The sequence below is a fragment of the Etheostoma cragini genome, chromosome 7 (assembly GCF_013103735.1).
Source record: "Etheostoma cragini isolate CJK2018 chromosome 7, CSU_Ecrag_1.0, whole genome shotgun sequence".
In the NCBI taxonomy this organism is placed as follows: domain Eukaryota; kingdom Metazoa; phylum Chordata; class Actinopteri; order Perciformes; family Percidae; genus Etheostoma; species Etheostoma cragini.
The window spans coordinates 6058697-6075005 of NC_048413.1; the positions used below are offsets into that span (position 1 = coordinate 6058697).

General features: G+C 40.4%; 1 protein-coding gene across 4 annotated transcripts in view; it reads left to right on the top strand.

Moving 5' to 3' along the window:
- Positions 1–16309, top strand: part of acap3a (ArfGAP with coiled-coil, ankyrin repeat and PH domains 3a) — a 90067-nt gene that overhangs the window by 24162 nt on the left and 49596 nt on the right. For all 4 annotated transcript variants that reach the window (XM_034877935.1, XM_034877937.1, XM_034877936.1 and 1 more), the window contains exon 2: positions 14352–14409. In XM_034877935.1, coding sequence (XP_034733826.1) covers positions 14352–14409 — 58 coding nt within the window. The remainder of the gene's footprint in view (positions 1–14351; positions 14410–16309) is intronic.

Below are 16309 nucleotides of genomic sequence, written 5' to 3' on the forward strand. Positions count from 1 at the left end.
CCCTTCATACACAGATATGTCTGACGTCTCCATATTGATCATAGTACCCTTCATACACAGATATGTCTGACGTCTCCACATGTTCTTTTATTGTTTTGTTTTTGAAATGGTATAACTTTTTTTTTTGACCAATTGGTTGAAACAAACTACAATTTCTGATAGAGAAGCTTTTTTTTTTTTTACAATGAATTTATCATTATTTTTTGTCAATAAAATGTCAGCAAATCCAAAACCAGAACTAATAATATAGAGTTTCCAATGATATAAAACCAAAAATCAGCAAATGCTCAAATTTGAGAAGCTGAAACCAGAGAATAGTTTTATTTCATAAATCACTTAAAGGGTTAAACATAAAATAGTTCATTCTTTTCTTTGAAGACCACTGCTGGTATATCCAACCAGGGAAATCTGCAACACCAATCAATACCTTCCAACTTCTCTCTCTGCCTTTCTTTGCTACTGAAGGGTCATACATAAATCTTTAAAAGTAAGTCATGAATTTATACTTTAATGTTTAAAACGCCTCAGTTATTTCCTGAAAAAGCTGGTTACTGACTTTTTTTTTTAGCAAACTATTGAATCAAGAGTAATTTGTGCATTGGTTGGGGACTATTTTTTGTCGCGGATTATAACAGGTTTGGGTCTCTAGTAAAGTATTTCCAGCAGCAGGAAGGTGTATGTGGCATTAAATCAAATAAACTACAATGTGAGTGTTCATGGTAATGACAGAACATGTCAATAAGTCTTTCTAATAGTTTTTGGTCAATAATAAAGCTCTATGGCAAAGAGGAATAGAGGAATGTCGGGCTTTGGAGTCACAGGCAACTTTGATTTTCGTCATGAAATTTGTTGACATTAAGAAAAATACCAGAATATCTGCAGACTTTTCCTTAAAAATGTGGCATCAAATTACAATTATGTTCAAGAAATGCTGCTTAAAATGTTTTACTCCTCATTTGAGCATCGGGAAACGTGGATCCTCAGGCCTCCAGCCGCACAGCTACTAGTCTAGACTACATAGACAACGTCCCACTTCAGGAATTACTCCGTTGCTGTCGGGAGTTCCCCTGGATGTTCCTCTTTTTAGACAGGATAGCCGGCCGCTTCCTCTGTGTTTGTTTTGGCGTTCTAACCTCTGGTGGATTTCTGAGGACTATGGTTACCTGCTCCTCAAATCTCTGCAGGGTAAATCCAGACAGCTAGCTAGACTATCTGTCCAATCGGAGGACTATGGTTAACTGGTCCTCAGATCTCTGCAGGGTAAATCCAGACAGCTAGCTAGACTATCTGTCCAATCTGAGTTTTCTGTTGATGACTAAAACTACTTCCAAACATACACACGTTTCACCAAAACAAGTTTCTTCTTCAGCCTATTTTACAGCGGCACCGTGGCTCCGTCCGGCGCTTAGCCCTGTCCAAGACGATTGTGATTGCTTTAAAGAAATGCCAAACCAGAGCAGGTTTTTCTCCCTGCCCAAAATGCTGTGTGGACGAGCCAGACCCTCTTCCACCGTGCTGGGGAGAAAGGTCTAACTATGAGAGACTACGCAGATAGCTACTAGCCCCCCACTTATGCCTAGATAAGCCTCTAGTCGTGGACCTACCACTCTCACCGTTTGAGTGAAAAATAATAATGATAATAATCTACACAGCTCAGGTTGCTCTGAAGTGATATTTGTTGATATTCCAACAGTTGCGTGAGGGAGATATTGGTTTTAGACCCTCTCTGAGTCTTTCACATGACTGTCCTCGGTATTGACATCTGTCCAGCTGCCTGACTACAGTATGAAAGGCGATATTGTGCAGAAGACGTCTGTTCCACAGCTGACCTGCAGTTAAAGCTTTGAAATATTAGTGGAAAGGCTGACACAGGAAAGCAAACCCTCACAGATCCAACTCGGACGTAGCAGCAGGAACGCTTTCCGCCACATTACGGCTTTATAATTGTGGAGCTCAAGCATGTGCAAGCAGAAAGAATTCTGCTTTAGCACTCAGCTAATAACTCTGACTGTACTTGGGTCATGTACCCTGAAATCAATCTGTCTGAGCAGAAGCTAAAATTAGATAATCCAGATGTTTTGCTATTTGTCTGCTTCACAGATCCCACAACCAGACGAGTTATAAATGGAAACAATGTTATGTTCATTCATTTAGACATGAAAAGACCTCAGGGGACAACTGCAGTGAGAAGAAAGCAGCATTTGTGTGAAAGCAGTATTTTACTGTTGTTGTTTCAGGTGGAGCTTATTTTTAACTTTAAAAAAAATAAAACTTCATCTAATATGCTGATTATTTTCTTGTTTGGGTTGCAAAATTTCCCAAAGTGACACCTTCGCAATGCATGTTTTTTTACGACCAACAGTACAAAAATGAACATTATTTCAAATAAAGGAAGTTTTTCCTTGCCACTGTTGCGCTGTTGCTTCCTCTGGAGGAAACTACTGGAACTGTTGGGTCCTTGTAAATTCTGGAGTGTGGTCTAGACCTGCTCTATCTGTAAAGTGTCTTGAGATAACTTGTTATGAATTGATACTATAAATAAAATTGAATTGAATTGAATATAAATACATTATAATAAAAAAACACTAAAACGAAAAGAAGCACACCCTCAAAGGTGCTACCATGAAATGTTATTGCATTAAAAGGACTTCAAATAGTTGCCTCTTGTTCTCCTGTAAATCGATTAATCAACTAATCGTTTCAGCTAGAGCTGGGCAATAAGTCGACATTATATCGATATCCTGATATGAGACTAGATATCATCTTACATTTTGTATATTGTAACATGGTAATTTGGCATAAGTGTTGTCTTTTCCTGGTTTTACAGTAAAGTGATGTACTTTTCTGATCTTACCAGACTGTTGTAACTGTTCTATTATTATCCTTTATTACCCACTTAGTATACAGTGTCTCTAGAAGCGCACACTTTATATCCACATTACTGATGGTTATTTATCAAAATCTCTTTGTGTAAATATTTTCTGAAAACACCAATAGTCAACACTACAATATCGTTGTGGTATCGATATCGAGGTATTTGGTCAAAATCACCTAGCCCTAGTTTCAGCTGTACTTAGTAGAATACGACATAATGAAACATACTTTATAAGCCCTTTTGTATGTTTTGTGTGCAAAAGTCTTTTTCCTCTGAAATGAAGTGAAATAGAGGAAAAATACACCAGGAAAGTACAAGTAACTCAAATGTGTACTCAAGTGCAGTACATCTAGAACTGTCTGCATGATGTTCTGGAGGATCTGTTAGAGCAGACTGCTTTGAATTTGAAAAGGCAGGTTGAAAAAAGAAAAGCGGGAAAGGCCACTTCAGCTGTTGCTGTTGGTCAGCGGCAGCCTCTCTCTCTCTCTCGCTCTCTCTCTCTCTCTCTGTCTCTCTCTCTCTCTCTCTCTCTCTCTCTCTCTCTCTCTGAAACGTTACTCTGAGGCAAACAGGGTGAGACATGCTCAGTTTTTCTCTTCTGGCTGGCAAAGGCGTCTGATCTGAAGGTGGGGGGGGGGGGGCTGAGGGGCAGCTGCTCGCTCCCCAGGGGTCGGGTCACTCTAACAGGGTATCTGCGGGGTCAGGGGTCAGGGGTCAGGCTTTGGCAGCCAGTATCTACTAGATGCTTTTGTACCACAGTATCACAGTAAATGGGTGCTGCCATTTCAATTGGTATAGTGGTCTTCATTTATTGTATTTGAAGTATACACTTCTAGAGACATGATATCAACATTTTTAAAAACTAATTGTTTTCTAAGAAGAATGCACAACAAATTTCAGTCAGTCAGTCAGCCTGACATTTGTATAGCACAGTTCAGCAACAGGGCCATTCAACTTGCTTTACATGAAACAATTAAAATACAATAATAAAGTTACAGTGCAGTATAAGAAATGAAACATTAAAGAACAGGTAAAAACAGTCAAAAATATAAAAGCAGATAAAATACGAGATTTTATGGTGCTAGTATGGGACAACCCTTGCCGTTCCCACCGGTCTTACCTTTTAATTTCCCTTTATATGCTTATACAGATAAGAAAAACATAACATGGATTTTCTCCGCTGACCGCAGTAACTTTATGTGGATCAATGGTAAAAAAATAAAACGATTCTAGAATTGAATCTATGAAAAAGATTGATTTTATAAAGTATCGTAATAGTACATAAGTTTTAATTGTGAAATGAAAAGATGTCTTTCAGCTGTTCTTGTTCACGTTATGTGTGAAGATGGGATTCATCTGCTCTGATTAAAACGGTAATGTTATCCCCAGCTCAGGGGACTGCCTGGCTGAAACCGTTGGACACGTTGGACAGCGCCAGGACTAATGTCTCTCGCCAAGGGAGGGTCACGTGTTGTTCCAGGTCCAACGGGACAGTTCACAGCCTGATACAAGAGGAATATTAGCAGCAATGAGAATACTGGATTTTATTCAAACCTTATTGTTACTGTTTAAAAAGATAGAAATGTTGATGTCTTCATTTATTTTCATGCAGGCAGTCCTTTCTTTCCCCCATTTTCCCCCTTAAGATCACGAGGAGGAGTACTAAGCGTGTGGAGACAGTTGTATAATGCCTTCTGAGGCTTTTGTCTGGATTCTATCCTGGAATTGGATTCTATTGAAGTCTGAAAATGCAATTGCTTTGCATTATGGGAAATGTAGGATCCAGTAAATTTGCGGTTAATATTGTGAACTAAAAGTCAGGATATTTTGGTCTCCGCTGCATCAGTTTTGACCATTCATATCTGTCTGTTGGGATTCTCTTAGTCATTCATAAATCAAGCAATCTAATTGGTTCGTAGCCAAAATGAAATAAGCACATACAATGGCTATAATTCCTTTGCGCAATAAGTATCACTCCGCTTCTAAGAAAAGACTTTAGAACAACAAACTGAAACCCTGGTTAAGGCAACATTTTTCTTTCGTTGCCAGTATATCAGATCAATTTTGTCCCTTTTATTAAATATGGGCTATTATTAAGTCATGTGGTCCTCTTCTGATATGATTGAGTTTTTTTTTTAACCGCAGCTACATACAATCTGTCAGAAAAACCAGCAGTAAAATGTATTTTCTCCATTTTTATTGTTGTTTTTCTTGACTTTTTAATTACTCTCGGTTTTCCTGGGCAGTTGGAAAGTCTCTATTGAAGATTTAAGTGTTATTTCAAAGTAGATAATTATGGGGGATTCAGTGAACATTTGTAATTTCTGGCATAGTAATGTTCATATATAAAGGTATTTAACACTGGCATAAATCAGCCTTTGGTGTTAGTGTTCAAAAACATGATACACGGAAATATGTTTTGCTTCTGTGTGTGGCTTGGGGGGGGGGGGGTTGTGTGTTTTTGTGCAGCTTTCTGGGGAGACCCGTCCAAGATCCTGTCAGGATTTATGTGCTGTGGTCTGTGGCGTGCAGAGAAGCACCGCACAGCCAATCCACGAGCATGTAGGAGGGAGGGTTGGCACGGGTGTGGCAGGGGCCGGGGGGGGGGGGGGGGGGGGGGGGGGGGGGGGGGGGGGGGGGGGGGGGGGGGGGGGGGGGGGGGGCAGACGGGCAAAAGTTCACCATGCACAGCAGGCAGACTGGTCATCCAAGGTGGAGCGTTCAACCTGCCGCCAGACCAGATATCTCCTCCAGACAGAAATAACACCGGGGCTGTTGATTTTGGAGAGGCTGAGTTTGGTTGGGGGGGGTTGTATTGTCAGCAGTGGTTGGAATGCAATTAAGTACATTTACTCAAGTACTGTACTAAAGTACAAACTTGAGGTACTCTACTTGAGTCTTTTCTTCCTACTTCTACGCCACTACGTTGCAGACAGAAATATGTATTCTTTACTCCACTACATTCATCTGACAGCGTTGGTTACTATTCACTTTACACATTTTTGCACAAAAAAAACATGTCGTTTATGAAATACAAGATTTTATTATGAATCAAACTAGTCAACGGTAATAGGCCTACACGTCCAGCTGAAATGATTACACCATTAAACACTGATTGCTGAGTACATTTTCCTAATGATACTTGCATACTTTTACTCAAGTAACATTGTCAATGCAGTACTCCTACTTGTAACTGAGTATTTTTACTGTGTTGTGTTAGCAGTTAACGCTTGTGTTGTCTTCCCGCCAAAATTGAAAATCAACAATGATGTCAACGCTTTTTATCGATAACTTTTTCCTACGTTTTATGTTATTTTGGGTATCTAAAAAGCACATCGATACAGGGAAACGAGTCGATTTGACCCGAGGACAACATGAGGGTTAAGAAAAGGATCGGAATACTTCTCTCACCACCGATTGTCAGCCAGACTCCTCGACCCCATTCAGTCTCCTCATATATTTTTCCGGCCCGTTCTTTCCAGTCCAGACAACTCGTTGGATGAGAGCCGTTGGGATGTTACGGTGAGCTCAGCTGGGCTCCTGTTTCTGACTCTCCTGTCCCAGGCCAGGCAGCCTTCAGACTCAAGCTTTCAGGTTTGGGGGACTGACACCTTGTTGAGTCTATCATCATGAAAAAAATGTGGTCCATGTACCGGATATACATAGGCATGATAGGTACTCTTGGCTCACCTGGTACGACAGCTGCAGTGTCACATGGTCTCCGTCTGAGATGATGAGGAAACGATGATAGATTATTATTCTGTGTCGACTTTCTGCAAACCCAGCGATGAAGGTGGCCTGTCTCTCAAAACAAGTTTACTCTGGCTTTCTTTGGGCTAAATGGCATCAACTCTGGGTTATCCTTCTTCTTTTTTAAGCTCTGGTTATCTTCATGTTAAAAATCAACAGAACCATGTCTGTTGGACTTACAGTAATATGATATCTATTGAACCTGTGATAGAGAAATGGGGTTTTATTGCAGCAAGAAGAATGGACTTACTGTGCTCACACAATTAGAATAGAACAAGAAGCTATAAAATATAAGGAATACATCCAAATAATAAACTTATGGCTCTACATAATTGTCTACATTATACAATTTTTTACATTTCCAGAAGTATTTAAGTCAGTTTTCAAGTAAATTTGATTATAGCCCAATATTACAAATCTGCCTCAGGGAGATTTAGAATCGGCACTGAGAGGAGAAAGAGAGAATTAGAGTGAGTAGACTGCAATATTTCTTTTTTTGTCTTCTAATGAACACACTCATTAATATGCAATACCCTTTCAGAAATGTAAAGTAAGACAAGAGCATTCCTACTACCGAAGCAGAAAGACGAGTTAATGCCTGATGAGGTCTACCTGACTAAAATGGGGAATATATGATTTTTTTCTGAAAAATATCACAAGATGGTATATTTTTTATTCCCGTTTACATCACAATGAATAGCTTCATGTTAATCTTGGCTGCAGTGGGGGGATAAAAGATGTTAAAATCCATGTAGAAAAACTAAATTAGTCCCAGAATATTTGGCTAATCTGACGTTATATAAAGGCAATAGCACCCCAGTTAATACATTTTTTTCGCTTCGGGCTGCAATCATTTCCTGAAAACATCCACTCTAAGTTTGCAGCTTGATTGTTCAGTTTCCTGAGATGTATGGACAAAAAAGAATGAATATACATCACAATATAGTATAATGGAAGTCTGCTTTTACAGTGAAGTGAAATGCTGGATAATTGCTGCTGAAAACATAAAGCCTGCATACACATATCTATTTTGAGACACTGTCTCTGATCTAATTTGCATTTCAGAGGCTTCTAATCGCATGCGAAAACAAAACCGTGCAGAATGTGTTTCGAAGAATTCGTTTGAAGCCTCCTGTATTATTTTATCTGAACGTCTTTGGGTCTCATACAGTGTGACTGTAGTTCTGTTGGGTAACTGTCCCCGAGCCTCTGTCCTTGTTGGTGATTTACGAGGCTTTTCATCTGCTTAAATAGACCAAGTTGTTTGGGGGGGGGGCTTTACCACGAGGACAAGCCGGGCCAGGCGGCCGTTGGGTCACTCACTCTTGGTTTAGTTGCTGCTTCACTGAGAGCCTTCAGGGCAGTGAGGGCTTCGGCTTTCATCCTGGTACATTAAGATGACATAACATCTGACTGCAGCCAGACCCGTTTTTAAGGATTTTGAAGGTTTTTAAGGTAGATACCGATACAAATATTTGGTTATTTAAAAATCCGATATTCCGATATATCGGCCGTTATACACTATATTTAACCCTTGTGTTTTCTGCCACTGAAAATCCACACTTTTGTAAAAATGTTTCCTAAACATTATCTATATCACTGATTTTGCTGTCTTTCTGTTGTAAAAAGAGGCTGCAATGAATGATTACTTGCATCAATCAGTCATTTTATTTTGATTAATCTATTCATTGTTAAAATTAAAACGTCAAACGTTCCCAGGATCCAAGGTCACACTTTTTGAATACATTTTTTTCCCAACTGACTTCATAATTAATAAGCTGGAACCAATGAATGTTTGGCATTTATATGTGATAAATGACTTAACATGATCACATTGCAATCAATTACTTTGCTGTAGATTGATTTATTTCAACACTAATGTGACCCCAAAAGGTTCAAAGGTCCTGTCCGCTCCTGAACTCAACACCAGACGGTGCCTTCACAGACTTGGCAGAGATCAGACACACGAGGCTCCTGTGTGGAAATAGTTTGGTGGGGAGTGTTGGTGGTCTCTGTATTGAGTCCCCTTAATGAATGAGTGGGTGGGCTGGGGGGGGGTCTATCTGTGAGGGTGGATGAATGTTGCCGTAGAAACTGGGCTTGGTGAATGGCTGTCCCTCAGCTGTTTTGGCTACACACAACTATTTGGCACATCCAAGGGGGTGTGGGGGGGGGGTACACACACATTCTGTCTCCTCAGTGGGCGTGGACTAATTTAAGGTGTAGTGGGTGGAGAAAGACATGTTTGTATAATGTATTATTTCTGTAGGTCCATTAAGTCAAACACACACACCAATAGAAATGATTTAGGATTTATTTTTGAATGATAACAATTAAATTTGATAAGATTCAGAATTAAACCTATGGCTCGGTAGTTAACAGCAATAGCGTTAGCAGCGTCTTGACTAGCCTGCCAGAACTGACGCTGACACTCAATTTTTTTTCTTTTGCCAACGTTAGATATTTACACAGCTAAAATATTTAGCATTCTGAAAAAAAAGACATTCCCAAACGTTGGTTGACGCGTTGTCAGATCTCGCGAGAGTTAGTAGCTGGGACAAAAGGCCTCGTAGAAAGTTAATTTTCTCTTGATGTGTCTGAAAAATGCTAATTTAGAGTGTGAATGTTTGGGAGATATGTAGCTTGTGTGAAAATGGGTTCGATATATACTTTGGTAACTATGGGGCAAATTAATTACTCCTAATCTGTGTGTGGAAATTGACTCCTCTCATTGGAACCAATACACTCTGGATCTGCCTCTAGTCTCCTAAAGAGGTGTGGCAGAAGGTCACGTGACACAGACCGGGCTTTTATATTTTTACTGACACATCTGATGTGATAACCTGTCCTGAGACATATATGTTAACCCCGTGGTGGATAGCACCCATCCAGTACAGCTAAATCTGAAGGCTTAATGCCTCCAGCACGTTGTAATCGAGGCATAGATGAGCAAATATAGCTGCAGCAGACTTGTCACTTCTGTAAAGCCATTAGTACAGATGTGTGCTGTTGAAGAGGCTTTCAGTTTAATTCATGCACTCAGTACAGTCTGGTGCCGAAATGTGAGCTCTCTCCTCTCTAAGCAGAGAAAGCAGGCCTGTTTTCAGTATGAGGAATGCATCTAAGCTGTCGAGTGGAAATAAAAGCCTGGGCTTAGGAAACAATAGTCAGGGCTTTGAACACATGTTGGGGAGGGTATTACCTGAGACATCTGAACTCCCTCTGCACCTTAAATGCATTAGGATCGGGTTACAACAGATCATGGGGAGATGTAATTCTTAAATTATTAGGATGATGATGGGAATGGGGCACGCAATGCATGAAGGCAATCATGTCTTTGGAGTTCATAATGTCATAAGGATGGCAAAATGGGCTGTTGGTGCAGTAACTGACTATTTGCTTGGACGGTTGGTATACTGGGTAGGACTGTTTTAGTGCTAGGCATTGCATAGCCAGAGGATACCTCCTTGACCCTGCATTAGTTCATGTTGTGGTCTGGGGAAGGGGCGGGGAGGAGGTTGGAAGCTGGGCCGGGCGGGGGGGATATGCAGCTAAGAATAACCCTAGCTGCTGTTCAACGGAGCTGAAGAGACTATACTCAGGGATCCCAACCCCCTCCAGTCCGCCATCCAGCCTCAAAACACTAAAGCAATCAATACTATAACAAAATGCTGCCATTTCTCCAGCCAGGAAGTGCCATTATAACAATGGGGCCCTCAGACAGACGGGGCCGCCCCTGTCTCCAAACCCTCCAGCCTCCACCTCCTGTCCCCTCTGTAGCCTCCCAAACTCCCCACACTGATGAAGACTTCTGTGGCAGGTTTTGAATTATGATTAAAGATGCTTAAGAGGATACAGCAGCTTCATTCATTCATTCATTCATTCATATTTATTATACAGGATATTAAAAAAATAACATGCGGGCCTGACTCAGTTTAAAAACTGGTTTTCAGCAGGTTCCTGTTCTGCATAAACATAAAACATTGAACGTGATTACAGCACGTTGGGACAAACATTTGTACAGGACATGGATATGGACTAGACAAATTCGGACAACTAAAACAACAACACCGTTTTGGCGTACAGGACAGAGACATTTACTTGCTATCAGACAGTCTGCTGGTTGCTGCGGACCATTGAAGCTCTCCAGCTGTTCTCATCTGTCTGCCGACAGGAAGTCGAGAGCGCGCTGACATCGCTGCATCACTGCATCACTCGTTGGCAAATTGGCTCTCCCCAGTGGGCCGTGTGCAGCAGCTGGCGGTTTGGTTGGGGTCCCGCGACTGTATTTCAGGGGTCACTACCTAGACCCAGTGGTGGCTCCCTCCTTAGCATCCCACCTGCTCGTTACTCATTCAGACCACCAGGCTGCTCTGCTGCGGTTCACCCACCAAAACACAACCCTCTGGGGCGTCTGTGCCCAGCTGAGTCTCACTGGGGCGATCCGGCTCACAAGGGGGGCACGTGGATTCCCTCAATGTGTCTCTGGTGTGGCTACTCGCTCAGAAGCTAATCACTGTCAATCTCTCACTTCTCCCTCGCTCTAGAGTATATATTTGTTATTTATTTCTGCTGTAGTGATTAACAAGCATTATTTGTTAAGCAAATAATGCCCCCCTTTATAGGGGTCACATTTGAGCATTCAAATATGTACTTGAAAGTAATATATTAGTTACTTTCTGAAGTAACTAGTTACTTTTATATTTTGCAGTGTCTAATTTAGTTACTTTTTGGAAGAAGTAAGGCCAAAAATGCACTTAAAATAATCTTTAAAAAATAAATAATTAAAGCACCAAGGCACTGGTTCCCAATTTATTTAGCTATGGTTATCAACTGTGAGCAGTTTAACCAAAGAGCGATGTTTTCGTGTCGTATTTCCAGAAGTTTGACGAGGTAAAAGGTTTCACGTCGTTTTGCCTCTTTCTTTCCTATCTTGTTATGACAGGAAACATAAGGTTTGATGTATTTTGTAACCCCTTAGGGGGGTCTCGGCCTCCATGTTGGGAACCACTGCTCTAGAAAACCAATACAAGCTAGAGCAGCAACCATAAAGTCTAAGACATAGGTACTCGGAACTAGAAAATAAAGGCTTGACACAGAGAGGATGGTGTAACCATTACTTTGATAAAACATGCAAAGTAACCAGTATAGTCTATTGAATACAGCTTTTTTATTTCTTAATAAACATAATATTAAATGCAGAATATAACTCATTTTTAAGTTTTGCATTGAGTGACCTTTGACAAAAGCGCTGCCGATAACATTGCGGTTAATCTTACAGTACAGTGTCTGTATATCTGTGTTTGCCTGCTTTGAATGGGTCATTCAGGAACTGTGTTGGGTATCTGTAGATATTCACATTAAAAAGGGTGAGAAAGGTTTCCAAAATGACATCAGCAATGAAAACAGCTTTGCGCTCAGCAACACTATCCCTGGGTGTGGCTGGCTGAAGGAGATCAGCTGAGGTTACACTAACACACGGCCACATGTGGAACAATATGGTATTGATTATTTTAGTAATGCATGTTTCCATTCTGCATGAGTCAAATCTTTTGACAGATATTTCCTCTCTAGAGTAACCGATCTGCCCCCCCCCCCCCCCCCCCCCCCCCACACACACACACACACACACGCACACACACACACACACCTGTGTGCATCTGAAGAATCACACAATGTAGCGTGAAGCATGGCTGCTATTTACAATAAAGATGGCTTTAGCGTCAACATTTAAAATAAAAACCTTTTATCAAGGTTATGATCATCCTTTTTTTTACATTTATCGCTTTTTTTTAAATTTTTGTCACTTTATTTGACATTTGTTCACATTTATTTACTTTTATTAAACATCTTTCTCTCTTTTTTTCACTTTTTTTAAAGTTCTTTTACCGATTGTTTTTTTCTCCAAATGAAAATGGAAAATTTGTTTGAAAGAAACCCATATTTCTGATATAGAATCTTTTTGGAAAGGGGTCAAATTTGACAACAGGTGGGTTAACAGCCATGAAAATATAAAATGCATGACAAAAGTGAGACTCAAGACCAAACTGGACCGTGTTAGCATGCTGACGTTTTCTAAATAACCCCGGCATGGCATGTTGCTGAGATGTTTAACTACAAGCCCAAACCTGTCAACACGACGGGGCATCAGATGAAAAGTCAGAGAAAGAGAAAGAGACATGGTATATGGTAAATGGTTATGTACATGTGTGCAATATGTGCAATATGGAATGTAAGCATCTGTTTCCCATGTCAATAGAGCCTCTTTGAATTCAATTGTGATCAGCTGTTTCTAGAGAGAGAGAGAGAGAAAGAGAGAGAGATAGTGTGAGAGAGAGAGAGATTTTATTGTTTGCACTTGCACAGCATTTATTTAGTATCTACAATTATATCATAAGTATCCTGTTAACTTGTATTATTATATCAGATGTATTTATGGATTTTTTGTTATGCCAATAAAGCAACATGAAATTGAAATGGAGAGAGAGAGAGGCGCAACAATCAGCTGTTTTTCTGCGAATGGATAGTAAGGACTTGTGTGCGCATTGTCTTGCCTTTGTTTAGCTGTGGTGTGGAACATGGATGTCTGGAGGAAATGCCATGGCAATTAATGCAACAGTTGTCGGGATATTTCAGTCTGGACCACACCTCCATCCCTTGAGCCACAATGCTGGTGTGGCTATACATGTGAAGGTTGAGGTCTGCAGAGCTATGGCTGGCTATTGATGATATATATACTATATATACTGTGTATATATATATATATATATATACTCCAATGAAGCCACAATGTCCCACTGGGCAGCAGAATGCACATAAGGTCAGGATGAGCAACAGGCAATGAAGGCATTGATCTATTTATAATGCACAATCCATATTTTGGTGGTGGGGGGGGGGATCAAAATCGATTCACTTAAATATTTTCTGGTTATACGGTACAGCCAATGGCAACTACATCTGTCAGTTTTCTGACCAAAAGCAGAAAAAGTAATTCTTTACAAATGAAATAAACGTCAGACTGACATGTGATGTGCATTCTTCTAGAAAACAATCATTTGTTTTATTGTCTCAAGAAGTGTATTATTCTGTACTATTATTGTTAAAGAAGGACAAGAAAATAGCAATACTCAATACTATGAAATTGCAGTAAATGAAAATCCCAATACCGATATCGGATCAGCACACATGTATCGTAAAAGAATCAAATGGGGACACAAGCATTTTGTCCCAGCCCCTCTCATTCCTGACATCATTATGTGGAGAAGCCGCGGTGTGGTGCGTTCAGGGGCTACGCAAAGCAGGTGTGAGCCTCTGGCTGTAAATCACACCTCTCACTGTGCTGGTGTAGTTGCAGTGGCGTTGACAATAACAGTAGGTCTATGGGGGGTCAGGATGTGCTAGACAGCCCCCCCCCCACTGTGTCAAATCTTGGTCTGTCCCTTTGTTTTGACAGAACTGCTCCCAGGATGACGTCTCGCTCACTTGAACCACACCCAAACTCTCGCCTGTTGATGCTCAAACATGTCTGGCTTTGGCTCAGTGAAAAAAATTAAATCCATCTGCCAATCACAGACTTATGAAGTGTCTTTTTGCTTTCTGAGAACGGGAGAAATCATTTTTCAACGGCGGTTTTCCAAATGACAGAAATAATGTTTAATAGGGTTTCTTTCAGTCAGCCAGTAACACATTACCACACGTGCTTTAAACAACTTCTGTTGCTTTTCAGGGCAAATATTGATGAGGTGGAGACAGAGGTGGTGGAGATCGAGGCGAAGCTGGATAAGGTAAGACATTTGATATTATCACCGCTAATGCACTGGTCTTGTTAAGCTATTTAAAAAGTCAAATCAGAGCACATTTTTTAAGAGAATCTTAAAACCCATTTATGTTTTTGTCTTTACTTTATGTCTTTATTTTGTAGGTTTTGCTATTTTCTTCTTCCTGTGAAGCGCTTAGTAATGTCCTTTTTGAAAAGTGCTTTATAAATGAACTCCTCGGATACATATCAGACAGCGTTGTTGAGGGCCAACATTTAAAGTCTGTACAACAACTCTGCCATTTGCATTTAGCCATATATTTCACACAGTGATCCCACAACAATAAAGTAAAACTATACTAGGTACAAAATGACAATAAAAGGAGAATTTGTGGTATGTTGTTCTTCACATTCAGCCACAGTATTTTTTGTTGCAACAGACGCAGCTTGCCCATTACAATCAGCTGCTTGCTCCCAGCATCATGATACTCTACAGTGCTAATCCCACATCGCTAACCTTGCTAGCCTCCTCTGACGGCAAAATGGGACATAATGTCGCTCAGTCCTGTTGAAGTTTAGCTGAGGTTAAGTGGCGCACACAATGGCTTTTAAAGCATCCAGTTGTATTAACGCAGCCGAGTGTGATGCCTGTGATGCTTGTGTCATTGTTCCATCTGCTTCTTTTTTGACATTGAATTACAGTAAGTGTCTGAGAGCCAGGATTAGTCTGTTCTTTGCTGACATCAGTGTTGAAAAACTCCGCTAGAGTTCATATTCCAGTCAGGATGGGTCATCGTCACCGTCCATTTGAATACTTATCCCTTAGTCAAAGTGTATTTGGCTTCTTATATCCATGACAAAAAATGTAACAACTTATTTTGGTGAATCCACCAAAGGTACACAACTTTTGTGTGCCTTTATTTAGGGCCAATGTATTGTGGGGCGTTAAAAGTCTCTTACTCTCATTATTCTTTTTAATTGTGCGAAGATGTCAGCAAACCTTTCAGCGTCATGTTTCCTCAGATAGCAGCCACATTTGCATGTGGGGAACATAAGCTTCCTTACTTATGTGATTTTAGATCTTCCTTATTTTAAACGGCTCACTTTGGAGACAGTAGTTACAGAGTCATGGATATTTCCCAAAAAATGTGTATAAACCCTGGAGGCTTTGAAGAGACCAGAGATGGATGGAACAGCTTCAGTTCCCTGTCAGAACAGGCTGTCTGACTGCAACCGGAAGCAATGAACGGATCATAATTAACTAATTGAACAAAGTGCTCATAGGTGGTTAGCAGCTGGGAGGAAGTTAAGAGTATATGTGGTTTTAAGTGTTCTTCTGGTGTCAGGGGGCTGTAGTATTGTGGAGGAGCATATGAAGTCTTCTATTTCCCCCTTGTTACATATTAAGAGACGCTTTGATCTCAACTGACATTTAGAGCAGTTGCCAGGATCATTAACGACCAATAAAGGATTTTTAAGTCTGATACCGATACGAATGTTTGGTTATTTAAAAATCCGATATGCCGATAAATATATTAAAAAAATAACTAAATCCAGAAACAAGTTACAAAACATAAACAGATTTCCCTAACATGAGTTATTTGAGTTCTCACTAAAATATGATAATTATTTGTTTTATTGTCACAACAGAACAGAGGAACATTAAAATAAATACATTTTCTGATAAATAAAATGTATAAAAATACAAACTTGCAATCAAAAACACATTAACAAAAATAATAATCAGTGTTGCCAACAGGGACGTTGTAGAACGTCCTCTGGTTGACAGACTATGCAACGCCATCACTAACAGGGACGTTGTAGCGCGTCCTCTGGTGGACAGACTATGAGAGCGTCCTCTGGTGGACAGACTATGCAACACCATCACTAACAAGGACGTTGTAGAGAGTCCTCTGGTGGACAGACTA